The 17,683-nt window shown below is 36.9% G+C and overlaps 1 protein-coding gene across 2 annotated transcripts; it reads left to right on the top strand.

The window, feature by feature from the left end:
* The first annotated feature begins 865 nt into the window (after positions 1-865).
* Positions 866-17,598, top strand: LOC310734078 (uncharacterized protein). 2 transcript variants are annotated; one of them, XM_083555718.1, is made up of 14 exons: positions 866-1,114; positions 4,740-5,033; positions 5,852-6,151; positions 7,086-7,391; positions 7,552-7,662; positions 10,485-10,646; positions 10,982-11,257; positions 11,384-11,434; positions 11,529-11,786; positions 13,277-13,630; positions 15,693-15,962; positions 16,275-16,544; positions 16,644-17,206; positions 17,533-17,598. In XM_083555718.1, exons 1-13 carry the CDS (start codon positions 1,063-1,065, stop codon positions 16,670-16,672), a joined length of 2,733 nt encoding a protein of 910 aa, XP_083411844.1. In that variant the 5' UTR covers positions 866-1,062; the 3' UTR covers positions 16,673-17,206; positions 17,533-17,598. The 2 variants fall into 2 exon arrangements, with proteins under 2 accessions (XP_083411844.1, XP_083411843.1); XM_083555717.1 differs by having other exon boundaries at positions 17,525-17,598.
* Positions 17,599-17,683: the final 85 nt, after the last annotated feature.

Below are 17,683 nucleotides of genomic sequence, written 5' to 3'. Positions count from 1 at the left end.
ACACTCACTCTTCATCCCCATACCCCAACCCCCCCCCCCCCCCCCCCCCACAAACATACACACACACACTTTGTTTTCACTGAAAAATATGGTGTTTAACCTTCTTTTTTTTTCTATTTTCTATTACTTTGATTTTAACAATTTTGTTTTTTGCACTTACCATCATACAAGAGTTGCAAAGAGAGACAGAGAGAGAAAGAGAGAGAAAGGTGGAGGAAGAATGACTGACTTGTGGCAAAACAGTCAGGCTCACAAATGCACATATATGTATGTAAACTACCTTTAAAGTTACACCATTTATTGCTAGTGTTTGTTTTAATGTATGTATAATTTTTTACATTTAATAAAGACAGTCATGCACAGAGAGAGAGAGAGAGAGAGAGAGAGAGAGAGAGAGAGAGAGAGAGAGAGAGAGAGAGAGAGAGAGAGAGAGAGAGAGAGAGAGAGAAGCACTATACTGTCATACTAGACTGCACTGACTGTTATCAGGTGGTGGGATTAAAAATTAATGGTTATTTTTAAAACAAACCCTTTTTTTTCTGTTACATGATTTGTTCCTCTTTGCTCATGTTTTTTTTTAGAAGTTACAGTAATCTTTCTGATATACTGGGACTCAACTTGTAATTAATCATTGTGAGGTCACAAGGGAATGAGGATTTCAGCTGGGTCACTATATCCCGTGAATATAAAGTAGCCTAAAACATTGGATAGTGGCCAGGTTGAATTTTAAGTGCCCAATGTCCTAAAATCTCTCTCTCTCTCTCTCTCTCTCTCTCTCTCTCTCTCTCTCTCTCTCTCTCTCTCTCTCTCTCTCTCTCTCTCTCTCTCTCTCTCTCTCTCTCTCTCTCTCTCTCTCTAACTCCACACTTTCTGTCAGTGTTTTGGAAACGGTGATCACTTACATAGGCAGTTTACTCCTTTTTTTGGGTTCTCATTCTCCTCTGCCCACTCTAACAAACACCCACTATCTCGTCTGACTATAAATGCGGGTGGTGTGTTACTATCTAAGAGAGAGGGAGTAAAAAAAAGTGTCAGATAAGGCATGATCAACAGTGAAGGGACATGATGTGTAAAGTCCTGTTGTGTTTTTGTGTCCTGAGTCTAATAAATCATGGTGAGTATTCAAATTCAATTATCACAATTTTAGATCAAACAGGTTAGCACAGTGTTAGGTGAGATTTGCAGGAAAAATTTGTATCACAATATGGTTGTTAGGATACAAAGGCACAGTTCTTTGTTAAGTCAATCACAGTCAGCGGCAATGTGGTTCAATATACATGTTTAACCGTGTAAAGCATTTGAAAATTTACAGCACTAGAACTTGTCTGAGGGTAACAAAAGCTCTCAGAGAGACAACACCTTGACTAACCAGTCATAAATACAATTTTCTATTATTTATTTATTTACTTCTTTGTTGGTTGCCTAGTTTATCTTTATCTAAGTAAACTTGCTTGATATGTAGCATGTAATTGCAACTGCATTTCATTGGCTCTGTACATGTACCTTTTACAATGACAATAAAGCTGAAACTAATCTAAAAGAAATCTAATCTAATTAATTGTTTTCTCTATATTATCCAAATGCAGTGTATCATATACACTTAGTATATAGTATATATAGTATACTATATATACTATATATACTATATAGTATATATAGTATACTATATATACTATATACTAAGTGTATAGTATATAGTATATATAGTATACTATATATACTATATACTATACACTTAGTATATAGTATATATAGTATACTATATATACTATATAGTATATATAGTATATATAGTATACTATATATACTATATATATAGTATAAAAATATATATTTGCAAACGCATACTAAAGAATCAGTTTGTGTATTAAAGAAACAGTTTAATGTAATACATTTTTCATTTTGCATTTACTATATTATTTTTACCTTAATTATTTTTGACCCATGTTGCTGCTCTATTATAATAAATTAAATCTTGACATGCAGCTCTTTCACTGACTCTCTTATCAGGCGGCTACATAAAGTTATTAACACACCATCAAATCACTCTCAACTGTAAAGGTTCATTGGTTTAGCACGAGTGACGCAATACTTTCCAAACTCTATCGCTCAATTTTTTCTTTATTTTGCTTGATTTGAAAGTTCCATTATGTATTAGTTGTCTCTTTCAACTCAAAATGGAAAAGAGTTTATTATTACTTAATTTTTGTACCACACATGATAGTAACTAAACAAATGCAAGATGAATAAGGGTACAAAATGAGTGTCTTTGTCTTTGATGGGTGTCTTTTTAGATTAATAAATAACTAGACAATAAAATCTGTTGGTAGGACAAAGCTTTTTTGTTGGTAGGACAATAATGTATGACAGGTAATTTACACTTGGCACTAAGTTAATGACTTACATTCCTTCCTAATGATAGATGATCATAATGATAACAATGTGTGATGGAAAAACAGGTTAATGGCTCTTATCTGAATGTTGGGTAATGCAACAAGAGTCATCACATGTACTATATATTGTGCACATAGCATTGTAATTACACTCATTGGTGTGTAAAAACAGACAACTCTTATGCTTTGTTTGAATAGGAATTTAACTGAGCATTAATGTTAAATGCTACTGTGAGTCAAATTATGTATTTATGATCTCTCTCTTTTGCGCTAACTTTTCTTTCTATCTTTGTCCATGTTAGTGTCTAAATGTGTTAAAAACAATCAAACTTTGTAGTCAAAATTCGCTTTAAAATTATAGCTTATTTATTCTACATAAATTATTCATACTAATTAGTTAAAAAGACAAAAGGTGAATTGTTTCTTTTTACATTTGACTTCTTTGTAAGCAAATATAATATGTGGTTATGTAACAAACTCCTTCTCATATAAAGATTGAGATTGAGTGCATGTCTTATGGTTTTGAATAAATGTTTAAATGCCATGAACTATGTAATTTAGCAGTATAAAGATGTATTTTAACCAAACAAATATTTAAATGTACAGATTTTACACAAATAACACATTCTTGGCATCCAGACAGTTTGTTTTTTCAAAAATTCAACTGAAACACTTTGCCATGCCTCTTGTAAAACTTCCCAAAGGTGTTCTTCATTAGCTGGATATTTCTTTTTGACCTTGGCAGGCTCTTCCATGATAGATAACACTTTAGTTGATTGTTTGCTCTAAAAAAAAATGCTTACAGAGCTTGGAGGCATGCTTTGGGACATTGTCATGTTGTATGGTGAAATTGTTTTTGATTAGCCACAATCTAGACAGAAATGCTTGGCATTTAATTATAGAACAATAGCCATGTTCAGTATTCCTTTCACTTGGAATAAGTCTCTAGTCTTCGCTGCTTCAAAAACTCCAAATCATTAAGCTTCCACCTCCATGTTGGTCTTAAATAAGTTCTTCTGTCAAATTTGTACATTCTTCCGAACATGCACTGTCCAATTCTTGTGTGTTTTTTGCATTTTACATAGTTTGTTGCATATATACAAATGGAATTTGTAAACATGCATGTTCAGGCTTCTACTATTTTAAAGGCAATTCAAGTGGAATTATTTGTATTTAAAGTTTTTTATATAGTTATAGTTATATGAACGACGACGGTACAGCACATAACGTACCCAATATATAAATTGCAAATGCACAATAGTTTGAGGCGAATGCAAGACTGTAAATCCACAGGACAATAAATACATAGAACATAGATCTGTTGTGTAGTGCAGTATAACAGCAATATTGGCAGCAAATCAAGTTCTAGAAATATAAAGAGATTTCTGCTAAATTTAAATTCTGATGGAAATAATTACTCAGACCTTCAATGAGCTTTAAAAGAAAAAAGCCTTTGAATTAGTATTCTGTTACCAATTTTTTTTGTGTTAAATAAGAGTACAGAGTCTCCACCCTAAAATGCATTAAGTAACTATATACTCGCATATAGTTGCAATGTTTGTGCCAATATGTTGGTACTTTTGATGTTCCTTTCTTGCCTGTATTCCTCTCTATTAAAAAGATGCATAGACATAAGAAAAAAACTATTAGGTCTCACTGCAAGCTCCTAAAAAGAAAAACATAAGTGTTTCTTATCTCACCCACTATTCTCCTGAAAATTTTAGTGGAAAAATCTAAAGTTAAATAATAGAGACAGCAGAAATTCTCCAATGGACTCTGGATGCAATGCAGCTCTATGAAGCTAAACTTCTAAATTACAATAGAGACTGTTGCCTTCTTAGTGATCTATAAAAATATCAATGTCCTGTCATTGATGGCAGTTTTATTTTTATTTTTAAATGTAAGTTGAAGCATTGGAAGCTGGGTAAATTGCACAGATAAGTATATTAGCGATATGGATGGAATAAAGACTAAGCACCATGCTGTGACTCTTGTTAGTTATAATTGAACCAATAGCTACATCCTAGCATGTATTTAACAAACTTAAAACACAAAAAGGGTGTGTTTTAAACAGTATGTAGGACAAATATTATTCACAGTTTAAATCAAAACAATTTAAACATTTTAAGCATTGATACTTCCTTTTGAAATTTACAGTCAAGCAACAAATATTTAAAGAGCAATCACTAATTGAAGAAGACCCAATTTCAGGCAACATAGAGCATTAATCAATTCAAAATATTTTCTTCTGATATCTGTTGTAATATTACATAACATTGCATAATTAAAACCTCTGGTTTGAATGTAAATGAATGTCTTCTCCCATTTCTGTCCTTTGCTTTCAAGTTTTTCCCACCGAGATATCTGTGCATCTAAACTCCTCAGTTGCCCTGCCCTGCGCATTCTATCTTTCAAACAATGATAAACTCTTCAACATCACTTGGTCCTTCAACGGATCCATCATTGCTTCCAATGAAGAAACAGAAAGTGAACGGTACTTGATCGCATCATCCAGTGGATTCAATGGATTTTTCCCCCTGACAGTGTACAATGTTACTCCACACAGTCAGGGGTTGTATGAGTGCCATGTAAAGAGCAATCTAACTGATTACTTCAGCAATGTAACACTGATCATTTTGGGTGAGTTACAAAAGTTGCATCCCATCATGAGTATGTTCATGAAACATAAGAAAACATGCATTTAACCATCTCAGGCAGCAAAATTATTTTACAAGGTGACAGGGGGTTGTATTTTGCTTTTAAATTAGAATAGGCAAAAAAAACCAAATAACCGTACTGTGGTTAACAAGCATCCACGCTAATGCTACAATATTCTAATATAAGCCATATGAATGATAGAACAAATTGTTCTTCTTTTCCTGATTTTGAAGAAAACGGGATTACGTGAAATATTACAAACATATTACTGAGAAAAATGTTTATATTTTCTTTTAATTGATGACTTTGTGTCAAAAGACTATTGTGTTATATGTACATTTTATATACATATTTGTAAATCTGATTTCAGTGATACACAAATGAAACCCTAATTGTGAAATCCACCACAAAATCTATATTCCTGTAAGCTATTTATAAAAATAGAAAACAGACATAATGTCTACCAGCATTGAGGAATAGTGACTTGACATCTGGTAGAATTAAGGATGTTTTAATCACTGAAAATCCTCATCAGTTCTAGGTTATGCTGTACCATAAATTCAGCATTAAACTATTCTATACATTTAAATGCTTTCATAGTATAACAAAAGATTTAATATAGTATCAGTAAAACAGTGGCAATTGTTTCCTCAAATTCTTATTTTTGGCTGACTGGAGATGTACTCCAACAAACTTGTCTGACACAAACAACCATGCTGCAAATAATTGGATAAATGCATGAATGCGTAGACATATGCATGTAGTTAGTTTTCCTTAATCGTATTATTTTTCATTTGCAGCTCCACCATCTGTATCAGTGCCTTTTACAGAGGTGGTGTTGGGGCGAGAAAGCACAATAAAGTGTTTGGCGAAGGATTTTAATCCTCCTAACATCACATTCTCTTGGACACGAGCAGGCCAAGAGATCAGAGCTCCTCAAAAATTCCAAATAAACCACACAGAAGATGGTCTATATGAAGGTCTAAGCCAGCTGGTGCTTATTCCAGAACTTACTGATCGAAACACTACATATGCCTGTGTAGTAAACCATGAAACTCTGGAGTACCCACTTGTGAGAGAGTTCAGAATAAACATCACCAGTGAGTTATTTGAATTACTGATAACATTGCGGCCATAACATGGAATATATTATTTAGCTGTTCCTTTAAACTTATTCATATCTTTTGCAGGATTATGTAAAAGTGGAAACTTTAGTGACATTATCATTTTTTTTTCTTTTGTATAAGGCTAAGCAATTTATTTTTTATGCAATAATTAAACAGTATAGACTTTTATGCAACAGTTAGTTCCAGTCCACTAATTGCAGTATATACCACACTATGGAATTATCTCTGTTTAACATGTAAATTAAATTCTACAAACAGTCCTATTAAAACTCTTACAGTAGTGCTAGTGACATTTTTACTGATGAATGAATAAAGTTTCTGAAAATCTGATTGAAAGCTCGAGGAAGGCAATTTCAGTGGATGCATTTCGAAAAGGAATGTACAAATTAATGCATGCAAGCTAGCCAGTTAGCATAAGTCAGTGAGGCCTATTTGGCCATGTTGTGTCAAAATGTTACTTACTCAATGGAAAAATTGCTCTATGAAAGCAATATTACAATAAAAATATTTTTTTTACACATTTTTGTCTTCATTAGAGAACAAAAAAAGGCCAATGAGCAAATTTCTGTTTATAGCCATTATAACAAGTAATAACAGGGAAGAGCTTGTTTCATAGACATTTCACAACAATAAAAGTAACTATGTACAGATAAAAATATAGATGCTATTTTTAATATTATTTACAGCAAATATATTTATTAATAACATAATTTTCTGTTTATAGTTACATTTACTGTTGTAAAATATCATTGGGATAAGTTTGTTTCTGTTATCAGCCATTATGTTATTTTAATGTTATGTACAAGTTAATATTTTATTCCACTATAGTATACATATTGTGTTTATGGGCTGGGAAATGACACTTTTATTGAGCTGACCTACTGTTTAAACTTTTCCCAACTTTCAGTCCTTCCCAAAGTCACTCTGTCTGTTGTGCCGTCCTCTTTACGCTCATCTCCGCTTACCTTGGTGTGCGAAATCAGCGGATTTTATCCACAGAATGTGTCTGTGTTGTGGATCAGAAATGGCACTGTCCTTCCTGAGACTCCTCAGATACAACAGAACAATGATGGAACGTATAGAATGCGTCACTTTCTCACTCTTAGCATGGAGGAGCGGGAGAGAGCTGGACAAGTGCAGTGTGTAGCTCAACAACGTCATATATTTCAACCAGCTTCGAGTACCATCGACCTATTAACGGCTGATTCGTTGGGTAAATTTCATAAATATACTGCATGTCATCAGCATTGAAAACAATGTTAATACTGAGCTTGGAAAAAGCTTAGCTTTATATAGTGTATTCTCTTTTATTATGTTTAATATGTAAAAGGGCTATTAGCTTCTCATCAGTGTTTATTGTCTTTATTTCTCAGTGCAGAAACTTCTGCTTACTAAATCTGCAAAGGCCTCAGTGGCAATGATGATCATCTCTTTGGTACTCGTCCTTCTGCTTTGCTTTGGATTCTCTTGGAAAAGAAGAGATGGTGAGGCAGCAAAAAAAAAAAATTATACCTGCACAAACATTTTGCTTGATTTATTTTGACCATTATAGTTTTGTGTTGCAACTGAAAACCCTAAACTAGGTGTGTGATACTCATTTTAGGCAACTTAGTTCAATGTGAAATTAGCCTGTGTTTATTAGACCAATAACACAAAAAACTGTTCATTGTAGCTTTAAATTTATGTTCTTTTTTCTACTGTAAGGTTTGGTTTGAATTTCTTTTCATCAAATTTGTTAGGAGGGATATTTGAAATACTCTAGCCTTCATAACAGTTTAAACAATTTTTCCAGTGTTATTAATTTAAGAAGTTTGCAACTCAACTGTGACTGACTTTCAACTTGACTTATGAGGTTTCACTTGATTTATTTTTAAATTATAATTATCATGAAACTCACAAGTTGCACAAAGAATGATTTGAGTTTTGACGTTCAGGATTTATTTGAGCTATTCTTACATAGTATTTAGTGTCCTTGTGTTTCCTTGCCTTCACTGCTCTAGTAAAGAATTTTAATTAATTAATATTCTCTCTCTCTCTCTCTCTCTCTCTCTCTCTCTCTCTCTCTCTCTCTCTCTCTCTCTCTCGAAAATCCCAAGGCAAAGACAAATTGAACTCAAATTGAAGAAAGATGAGAAAATTGAACTTATGTACTTACCTGTAGTTTTTGTGTGTCTCTTAAATACCCATATAATTCCAATTACTCAAACTTATAGTTTGTTTAGAAAGTGCTTAAACAACAGCTTTAAAAATCCAAACTCCCGATATATATACAGTGGTGTGAAAAAAATGTCCTGATTTCTTAATTTTTTGCATGTTTCTCTGACTTTAATGTTTCAGATCATCAAACTAATTTAAATATTAGCAAAAGATAACACAAGTGAACACAACATGCAGTTTTAAATAAAGGTTTTTATTACTGAGGGACCTTCCCGTGGGCTCACCACCTGCAGGAGGGACCGTAAGGGACCGGTGCTGAGAGGATTGGGCAGCAGTCGAAGGCGGGGGCCTTGACAGCCCGATCCCTGGACACGGAGAAGTGTCTGGGGAATCTGCTTAGACTGCTGCCCCCGCGACCCGAATTATGGATAAGCGGGAGAAGATGAATGAATGAATTACTGAGGAAAAAACAAAATCCAAAACTACAAGGCCCTGTGTGAAAAAGTGTTTGCACACCTGAGTTCAATTTCTCTAGCCAAGCCCAGGCCTGATTACTGACACACCTGTTTGCAATCAAGAAATGTCTTAAATAGGACCTGCCTGACAAAGTCAAGTAGACCAAAAGATCCTCAAAAACTTGACATCATGCTGAGAGCCAAAGAAATTCAGAAACAAATGAGAAAGAATGTATTTGAGATCTATCAGTCTGGAAAGATCATAAAGCCATTTCTAAAGCTTTGGGACTCCAGCGAACCACAGTAAGAGCCATTATTCACAAATGGCAAAACTAAAACAGTGGAGAACCTTCCCAGGCATAGCCGGCAAACCAAAATTACCCCAAAAGCACAACGATGACTCATCCAAGAGGTCACAAAAGACCCCACAACAACATCCAAAGACCTGCAGGCCTCACTTACCTCAGTTAAGGTCAGTGTTCATGACTTCACCATAAGAAAGAGACTGGGCAAAAATGGTCTGCGTGGTAGAGTCCCAAGACAAAAACTGCTGATGAGCAACATCTTGATGATCCCCAAGAATTCTGGAAAAATCTGTGGACTGGAAAGACAAAATTTGAACTTTTTGGAAGGTGTGTGTACCATTATTTCTAGCCTAAAAGTAACACCACATTTCAGAAAAAGATCATACCAACAGTAAAATATGGTGGTGGTTGTGTGATTGTCTGGGGCTGTTTTGCTGCGTTCGGACCTGAAAGACTTGCTGTGATAAATGGAATCATGAATTCTGCTGTTTACCAAAAAATCCTGAAGGAGAATGTCTGGCTTTCTGTTCATGACCTCAAGCTAAAGCAAACTTGGGTTCTGCAGCAGGACAATGATCCAAAACACACCAGCAAGTCCACCTCTGAATGGCTGACGAAAAACAAAATGAAGACTTTGGAGTGGCCTCGTCAAAGTCTTGACCTGAATCCTATTGAGATGCTGTAGCATGACCTTTAAAAAGCAGTTCATGCATGAATACCCTCCAATGTGGCTTAATTACAACAATTGTGAGTGAACTAAAATTCCTCCACAGCGCTGTAACAGACTCATTGCAAGTTATCGCAAACGCTTGATTGCAGTTGTTGTTGCTAAGAGTGGCCCAACCAGTTATTAGGTTTAGGGGCAAACACTTTTTCACACAGGGCCATGTAGTTTTGGATTTTGTTTTCCCTCAATAATAAAAACTTTAATTTAAAAACTGCATGTTGTGTTCACTTGTGTTATCTTTAACTAATATCTAAATTAGTTTGATGTTCTGAAACATTAAAGTGTGAAAAACATGCAAAAAAATAAGAAATTAGGACACTTTTTCACACCACTTATACATTTACTATATTCTGGCTTTACCTTCATACAGAGTTTTGTGTAGGACTCAAAAACCCAAGTAAAGGACTTGGAACCTGACTTGCAATTATTAGTCTTGGCTTAAATGCCAAGACGTGAGACTTTCTTGTGGCCCTTAAAAACAATGACTTGCACCTGCTTACTGCCTAAGACTTTTCTGTCTGAAAAAACTTTGTTCACTGAATGTAAATGCTAGAATTGTGCATGAGAATATTCTTTTAAAAAGATATATGTTTACGGTGACATTATCTCGACTTATCCCTGCAAAACTATAACATCTCCAAATATCTCAATTCTTCTTGTAGAAAAGCAAAAAAGTTTAAGTGTGTCATGCATCATTCTGCCCCCGAGGGTGGTGGTGGGACAGAAAGGCCGTGTCACCATCAGCATAGAAGGAAGAAGAGCAGATCAAGTCCAAACAGCCTGGTTTCTCAATGATATCCCTATAACAGATACATCACACAAGGGTAACACTCCCTGCTACAAACTTTTATGAGAGTCAGATGTGTACACATTTTTCCTAGATTGCTTGACATTGATCCTTATCTTTTCTGTAAGTACTGTATATGATTAACCATGTAAAAAGTTTGTAGAATTTTTGAAGGCAAAACATTTATTCATTTTGATTATCTACAGTGACCCTGACTAGGAAACAAATTACTGAAGATAAATGCATGAATCAAGATAAATGTATAAACTATGACCATTAGAAAAGAGAGTCCAGTAATATAGTATGAAAATTGTGTATTAAGACTTATAACCCACTTGTCCTCTCTTGTCTGTCTCTTTTCCTGTGGAGAAGAAAGCAGTGGCTCGAGAGGTCACACGCCAAGAACATCCCGTGTATCACTGTTGTCAGAAAAAGCCCCTTTGCTGGCTTCTACTGCTCTAGGTTACTACAAACTGCACACCCGAAAGCCCCTGCACTCGACGGGCCCCACCAAGCAACTCCTTTCCTCCTTCACTTTCATTCCTACTCTGTTGGTTCATAAAGGGGCTGTCTTCAAGTGCCAAATTTCCTATAAAGGGAAAGACAAGATAGTAATGGAGAGAGTGTCAGAGAAGTTTACAGTTCTGTGTAAGGAAGCAACTTGCATTTTGGATAATTTTTCTATATGTTAATTTCATGTACTTATTCCCTTGCTATTATTGCATTGTCTGTGTGCATTTTTTTTCATAAAGAAACATGTTATTTCTTTCCCAGCACCGCCTGAGGTCTCAGAAATCCAGCTCTCAGAGCCAAATAAAGAGACAGGTCTCACACATCCATACATCCACATATATACACACACACACACACACACATACCTGTAAGAAAAAAGGTCAATAACAGACATTTCTGTCTCCAGGTATTGTAATAATGACAGTTGAGGCCTCTCACTTTCACCCAGATGTTATCACCTTTCGCTGGTTCTGTGAGGGGGGAGAGCTATGTCCCCTGGCTGCCCCCTCAGCCCTGGCAGCTCCAGGTCCCGATGCACAAGGTTTCTTTTCAGCACAAAGCCAGTGCAGGTTGCCCAGGAACAAGCTGGAAAGAGGAGAAACAGCAGTGTGGGTCACTGTCCATCATATGTGTCTTAAACAGCCTATCACACGAAAGACCAGAGGTGAGAGAGTGCAAGCTGAAGGTGTATGTAAAAACACCCTGTGAACACTAATTAAACATTGTTCTAATTATTAATTTGAATAATTTCTGTAGATTTTAGTTTTTAGTTTCCTTCATTAAATTTTAATAAATTAATTAATTATTTGTAATTAATAATAAGTTGTAAAACCTCTTAGATATATTAAGAGTAATATTAGATTAGATTAGATTAGATTAGATTAGATTAGATTTAACTTTATTGTCATTACACATGTACAAAATGCAGTTTGGGTCTAACCAGAGTGCAATAACAGCAAGTGCAGGATATACAGTTTTTACATGATTTACATAGTTAAATAGAATGGTAATATAGACTATAAACAGTCATTTAAAGATGTATATGTACTATAAATGTAGTATACAGATGAATATATATGTACTAAGAACATAATATACAGATTAATATATATGTACTATGAATATAATTACAGATGAATATGAATATATATGTACTATGAACAATAATATATAGATGCCTATTACTATACACAGAGATTTACAGAAAGATGTGAACGGTGAACATAATATATTGCTATTACTATGAACAGAGAACGGGTATATATACAATGTAATAAGGTAATGGTGCAGTACAAAGAAGAGCAGTGTGCAAATGAGCATAGGTTTGTGTAAACAGTCCGTGCAATAACAAAGTGTGTGGTGAGAAATGATCAGTGTCACGGTGAGCATAAGTTTTTAAGTAGACAGTCCATTAGCAAAGTGACAAAGTATGAGGTGTTGGGGGAAATGTGGTAGTGTATCAGTGAGTGTCAGAGTTCACTAAAGAGACAGCTCTAGGAAAAAAGCTGTTCTTTAGTCAGCTAGTCCTGAAACGCCTGAAACGCCTGCCGGATGGCAGAAGAGTAAACAGTCTATGGGCGGGATGAAAGGAGTCCTTAAGAATGCTGCGAGCTCGACGCAGACAGCGTTTCTTTTAAATGTCCTCCATGTCTGGGAGTGGAGTCCCTGTGATGCGCTGGGCAGTTTTCACCACCCGTTGCAGTGCCTTAGGCTCTGCAACAGAGCAGCTCCCATACCAGACTGTGACACCGCTGGTCAGGATGCTTTCTATTGCGCAGCGGTAGAAGTTCACCAGGATATCCGAGGAGAGCTGATTTTTCTTAAGTATCCTCAGGAAAAAGAGGCGCTGGTGTAATATGTAAATAAGATTAATTGTTTGTTTTAATTTATATTTATACTAAGGTGTAAAATCTCTTACATATATCCAGAAATGTGTTAATTGATGAATAAGTAAAACATTTTTTTTTTTTTTTTTTTTAGTATTTGTGTTAATGTTCTTACATAGATTCAGTTAAAGTTAAATATAGTTATAGCTAATTGAAAATAATTCTATTGACAAATAGAAAATAGTGGTTAAAGTAAACAGGCCTAAAGACAGAAATTAATACACAAATATAGGAGCTAACATAATTTCTTTGCTTTTCCTTGTACCAGGGTTCATAAAGAAGCCGACTGTATCAGAAATCACCAGCTCTCTCTATCCACAAAGCCCACAAACAGGACTTTTAACACTGGCCTGTAGCATCACAAGCTTCTACCCTCCAGACATTGCAGTAAAATGGCTAAAGCGATACAACAATGTGGAAATGGAAGTTAAGAAAGAGGAAGGGCTGATGGAAGTATGGGGGCCATTCCAGACACAACTGAAGACATTTAGAGCTATGGCTTTGCTAACAGAAGTGGAGAACAGGCTGAAGGACATAGAAAAGGATGCAAAGTTTGTGTGCAGAATTGAGCACTGCTCTCTCCTCGAGCCCATTGAGCGTGTCTGGACAAACTCTCATTTTGGTAAAGAAGTTTAATTGACAATAATACATTTGATCATATCAAAAATTCAGTATGCAATATTTTTATACCATAATTTTCTCTTTATAAATCTCTATGATGTATTTGAGCTACATCTGTGCTAAGTGGGTTTGTGTTATTTATTTATGTATACTTATTTTTACAGTTAAAGTAAAAGTTTTAAAGGTAAAAGTAAAGTTGTACAGTTATAAGATGTTTGAGAATCCCTGTCAATTATTACATTTATGATGTGATGGTGAAGCTACAGGCAACGCCAGTCCCATTCACAGTGTGTTTGTCAGGGTATGGACCACGAGCCGGAAGCAGGAGTAGCTCTATCCTGTTTATTATAAGAGTTTAGTTCATAAGCAGAGTATCGAGAGCTTTACGAACCGTGATGCAGGTCGGGTCTGTAATGCCCATGTATTCAGCTGAGGAAAGGGTAATCTGAAAAGCAGGAAGTATAATTCACACGGAAGGTATCATTCACACAGGTGGTATAATCCATGGTACAGGTATAATCTTGGGAACAGGAATAATCCATGGAAGTGGTATAATCCCCGAAACAGGTAGTAGGAGGAGGAACCAGCGTGGAATGCTGGCAGTCGGGAACCAGCTTGATCACCATAACTAACGACTAGGTCCGACACGAGTGAGATCGGAAAGGGAGCTTATGTAGGGAACTAGTTAATGAGGAACCGGTGTCGGTAATCAACACCAGGAGCCACAGAGAGAGCGGCCGCATAACAGCTGCAGAGATCAGGAGCAGAGCGATGTCCTCAGCGGAGATCAGAGACTGAACGACACCCTCAGTGGAGATCAGAGACTGAGCGACGCCCTCCGCAGAGTTCGAAGGTTGAAAGGCGCTCTCGGCGGAAATCAGAGGCTGGGAACCGCCCTCTGCCGAGTCTAGGGGCAGAGAGACACCCTCTGAGGAGGTTTGGAGATGACTCCGGGGTACAATGGTGCCCTCGGCAGGACACAGGAGCGCAGTGGTTCCCTTGGTGGGGGTCAGAGGTGCCATGGCAACTACGAGGGAACCCAGAAAGGTGGTGGTTCTTGTGGTGGGACTCTGGGGCGTGATGGCGCCCTCTATGGATGTCCGAGGTGCTATGGCGCCCTTGATGGAGTTTTGGACTATGACGACATCTTGGTGGGAGTAGAGGAGCACAGTGTCGCCTTCAGAGAGACTTTGAGGTGCTACGTCGCCGTCAGAGGTGTCTTGAAGCGCAATGGCGCCCTGGGAGAACCTTGGGACTGTGTCGTCACTTTCAGAAGGGCTTGGGGGCGCTACGTCACTTCTAGCAAGGTCATGGACTGTGTCGTTGCCCTTAGAGGGACTTGGAGGCGTGATGTCGCCATCAGAGGGACTTGGAGGCGTGATGTCGCTGTCAGTGGAGCTTAAAGCGTGATGTCAACTTTAGAGGAGCTTTGAGGTGTGACGTCGCCTTCAGAGGAGTTTGGAGGTGCGATCTTGCCTTCAGAGGGACTTGGAGGTACGACGGCACATCCGGAGGGGTCTGGCAACGATGTTTTGTTCATGTCGCGGTCCGGCGGCGGCAAGAACTTATTTTCGCGGCCTAGTGCCGGTAAGGCGATCCCTTGGCGGCCTGGCGGCGCTACAACGTCTCTTTCGTGGCAAGGCGGTGGTACAATGTCCGTTTTGCGGCCAGGCGGCGGTACAACGGCCGTTTTATGGCCGGGCAGCGGTACAACGCTCAGGGGAACCCTGAAACACTGGAGCGGAGAGGCGTGCTCGGCAGAACACTAGAGCGGAGAGAGACGCGCTCAGAGGAACACTGGAGCGGAGCAGCACACTCGGAGAACACTGGAGCAGAGAAACAAATTTTTTTTTAATACTACTGGTATTGGATACATGATATCCCTACCATATTGGAAGTTTTTTTTAGCCCAAACAGATTTATGTTTACAAAAATTTGAAATCTTAGTAAATATGGTTGTGCTACACAGACATATTAATTTATTGTGTTTTTGTTTAGTTTTTTTTACTCAGACAGTTTTAATAACCTTTTTATGTACTTCCTTATCTTTTTTATATATCCAGTGGCTCCCTCCATCCCTGCTTCCTTGTCTGTCAGCTGGAATAATGATGGTGTAGGAGTGTTTTCGTTGTGCCTGTCTGGTGGTGTTCCACATCCCAAACTCCAGTGGGCTGCAGGAGGCTCCTTTTTAATGCCACTCATATCTAGAGAGACAGAGAAAGTGACAGACAAAGCAGCAAGAGAGCTACACAGTGTCTGTGCATTGACAAAATCTGCAGAACCACAAGGAGGCAAAGCCAGCATTCAAAATGTCGAAAATGGACATCTATGCAGTGAGTTTGCTGTTGCTGTGATAAACTATGAATAGTTATAGGGTTAACTGTCTGTTAAAGTCATTTTAAATGTCTTGGGCATGTTCCAAGCCAAACATAGAGTAGTGCAGCATATAACATAACATCTGCATGACTTGATTTTGTTACTTAATTAACACTTAAGTTGAAGCCAAACTGCATTTCTAACTGTTTTATGAATTCTGTGTTATGTCACAGAAATGTTAGACAGCAAAGAATAGGGAGAATAAGGCAATGGAAACAAGTAAAAAAAAATGCTCATGCTCATACTGAAAATATATGTCTGTTTAATAGATTCTCAGTTTCCAGCATTGCAAAGTGAAGCAAATAATGAGATCCTGGATCGTAAAAGAAAACAAGAGAACCAAAGTGAAAGAGGTCAAGTGACACCAGACATTATAGACGAGACCACAAACAAAGCTGGACAGACTGAACTTGATTCTTTGTACATAAATAAAGTATATGTGGGGAAAGAAGGAAGACGAGCAGAGAGAGGGTGTCTGAGAGTTACAGTGGAAATTACCCATCCTGCACTTCACCTACCTGTTTACTTCAACTGGACAGGTAACTATAACACATGTAACAATAAACACAAGTTTATTTGAATTGTATAAAAAAAAAAACATTATTACTATCTAATTTATGTGCTTTACAATCTTACAGAGCCTGAAGAGGAAGTGGAGTCTGTATAATAAAAAAACTAAAATTATCTAAAACATTTATTTTTTTTTTTTATCTTAGCTTTTTAGAAATCTTACAGCATTTATAATTTCCAATAACCTGCAGCATTTTCCTAAGACTTTATTTACATTCATGTGTTATTGTTTATAAATACTTTACTAAATAGTTTTTAGTACTAATAACTTATTTTTTTATTTAAAAAAATGTTAAATTATGTTCTATGCTATAAACATTATAAGCTTGAATTTGTGACAAAATAACATAACATGATAAGATTATATGTATCTTTTGTAATAATATTTTTGGTGAGTCCTAATGTAACAGGATTTTTTATATATGTGTGTGTGTGTGTGTGTGTGTGTGTGTGTGTGTGTGTGTGTGTGTGTAAAACCTTTATAGTAAAGTTTTGTTAATTTGCAAAAGAAAATGATTTTAGTGTGCACTGCTATTCTTATATTTAGAGGAACTGAATAGTTGCATGTAACTGATAAAATGTATTTTGGCAAATGTGCACATGAAGTAGTAAAATGTTTAGTTAAACATAAGTCCTAGTTAAAGGACTTAAAAAGCCCCGGTATCGCCAAGCTGCCACTCTTGGGCCCTTGAGCAAGGCCCTTAACCCTCTGTGCTCCAGGGGACCCTTACGAGAAAAATAAATTAAGGACCGTGACGTCGGAGCGATGTGGGGCCGCCTTCCCGTGGGCTTACCACCTGCGGGAGGGACCGTAAGGGACCGGTGCTGAGAGGATTGGGCAGCAGTCGAAGGCGGGGGCCTTGACAGCCCGATCCCTGGACACGGAGAAGTGTCTGGGGAATCTGCTTAGACTGCTGCCCCCGTGACCCGAATTACGGACAAGTGGGAGAAGATGAGATGAGATGGATTTAAAAAGAAGATAATACTGATTTTTATACAAACATAAATGAAGTTTACAATTAAGCTCTTTGTTCTGTCTTTCCTAGTCATTGATACCAACATATAATGTACTGCAGAATAAATAACTATTCATTCGTAAAAAGGTTTA

Source organism: Silurus aristotelis, assembly GCF_946808225.1.
Source record: "Silurus aristotelis genome assembly, chromosome: 12".
In the NCBI taxonomy this organism is placed as follows: domain Eukaryota; kingdom Metazoa; phylum Chordata; class Actinopteri; order Siluriformes; family Siluridae; genus Silurus; species Silurus aristotelis.
Note: the sequence above shows the minus strand (reverse complement) of the source record. Positions and strands in the feature narration are given on the sequence as shown.

What these genes read in the sequence shown, in the direction of transcription:
- LOC310734078 (XM_083555718.1), top strand. Translation starts at nt 1,063, where the DNA reads ATGATGTGTAAAGTCCTGTTGTGTTTTTGTGTCCTGAGTCTAATAAAT. An exon ending in TGTAACACTGATCATTTTGG is followed by an intron (nt 5,034 to 5,851) that starts GTGAGTTACAAA and finishes TTTCATTTGCAG; the next exon opens with CTCCACCATCTGTATCAGTG. An exon ending in AACAGATACATCACACAAGG is followed by an intron (nt 10,647 to 10,981) that starts GTAACACTCCCT and finishes CCTGTGGAGAAG; the next exon opens with AAAGCAGTGGCTCGAGAGGT.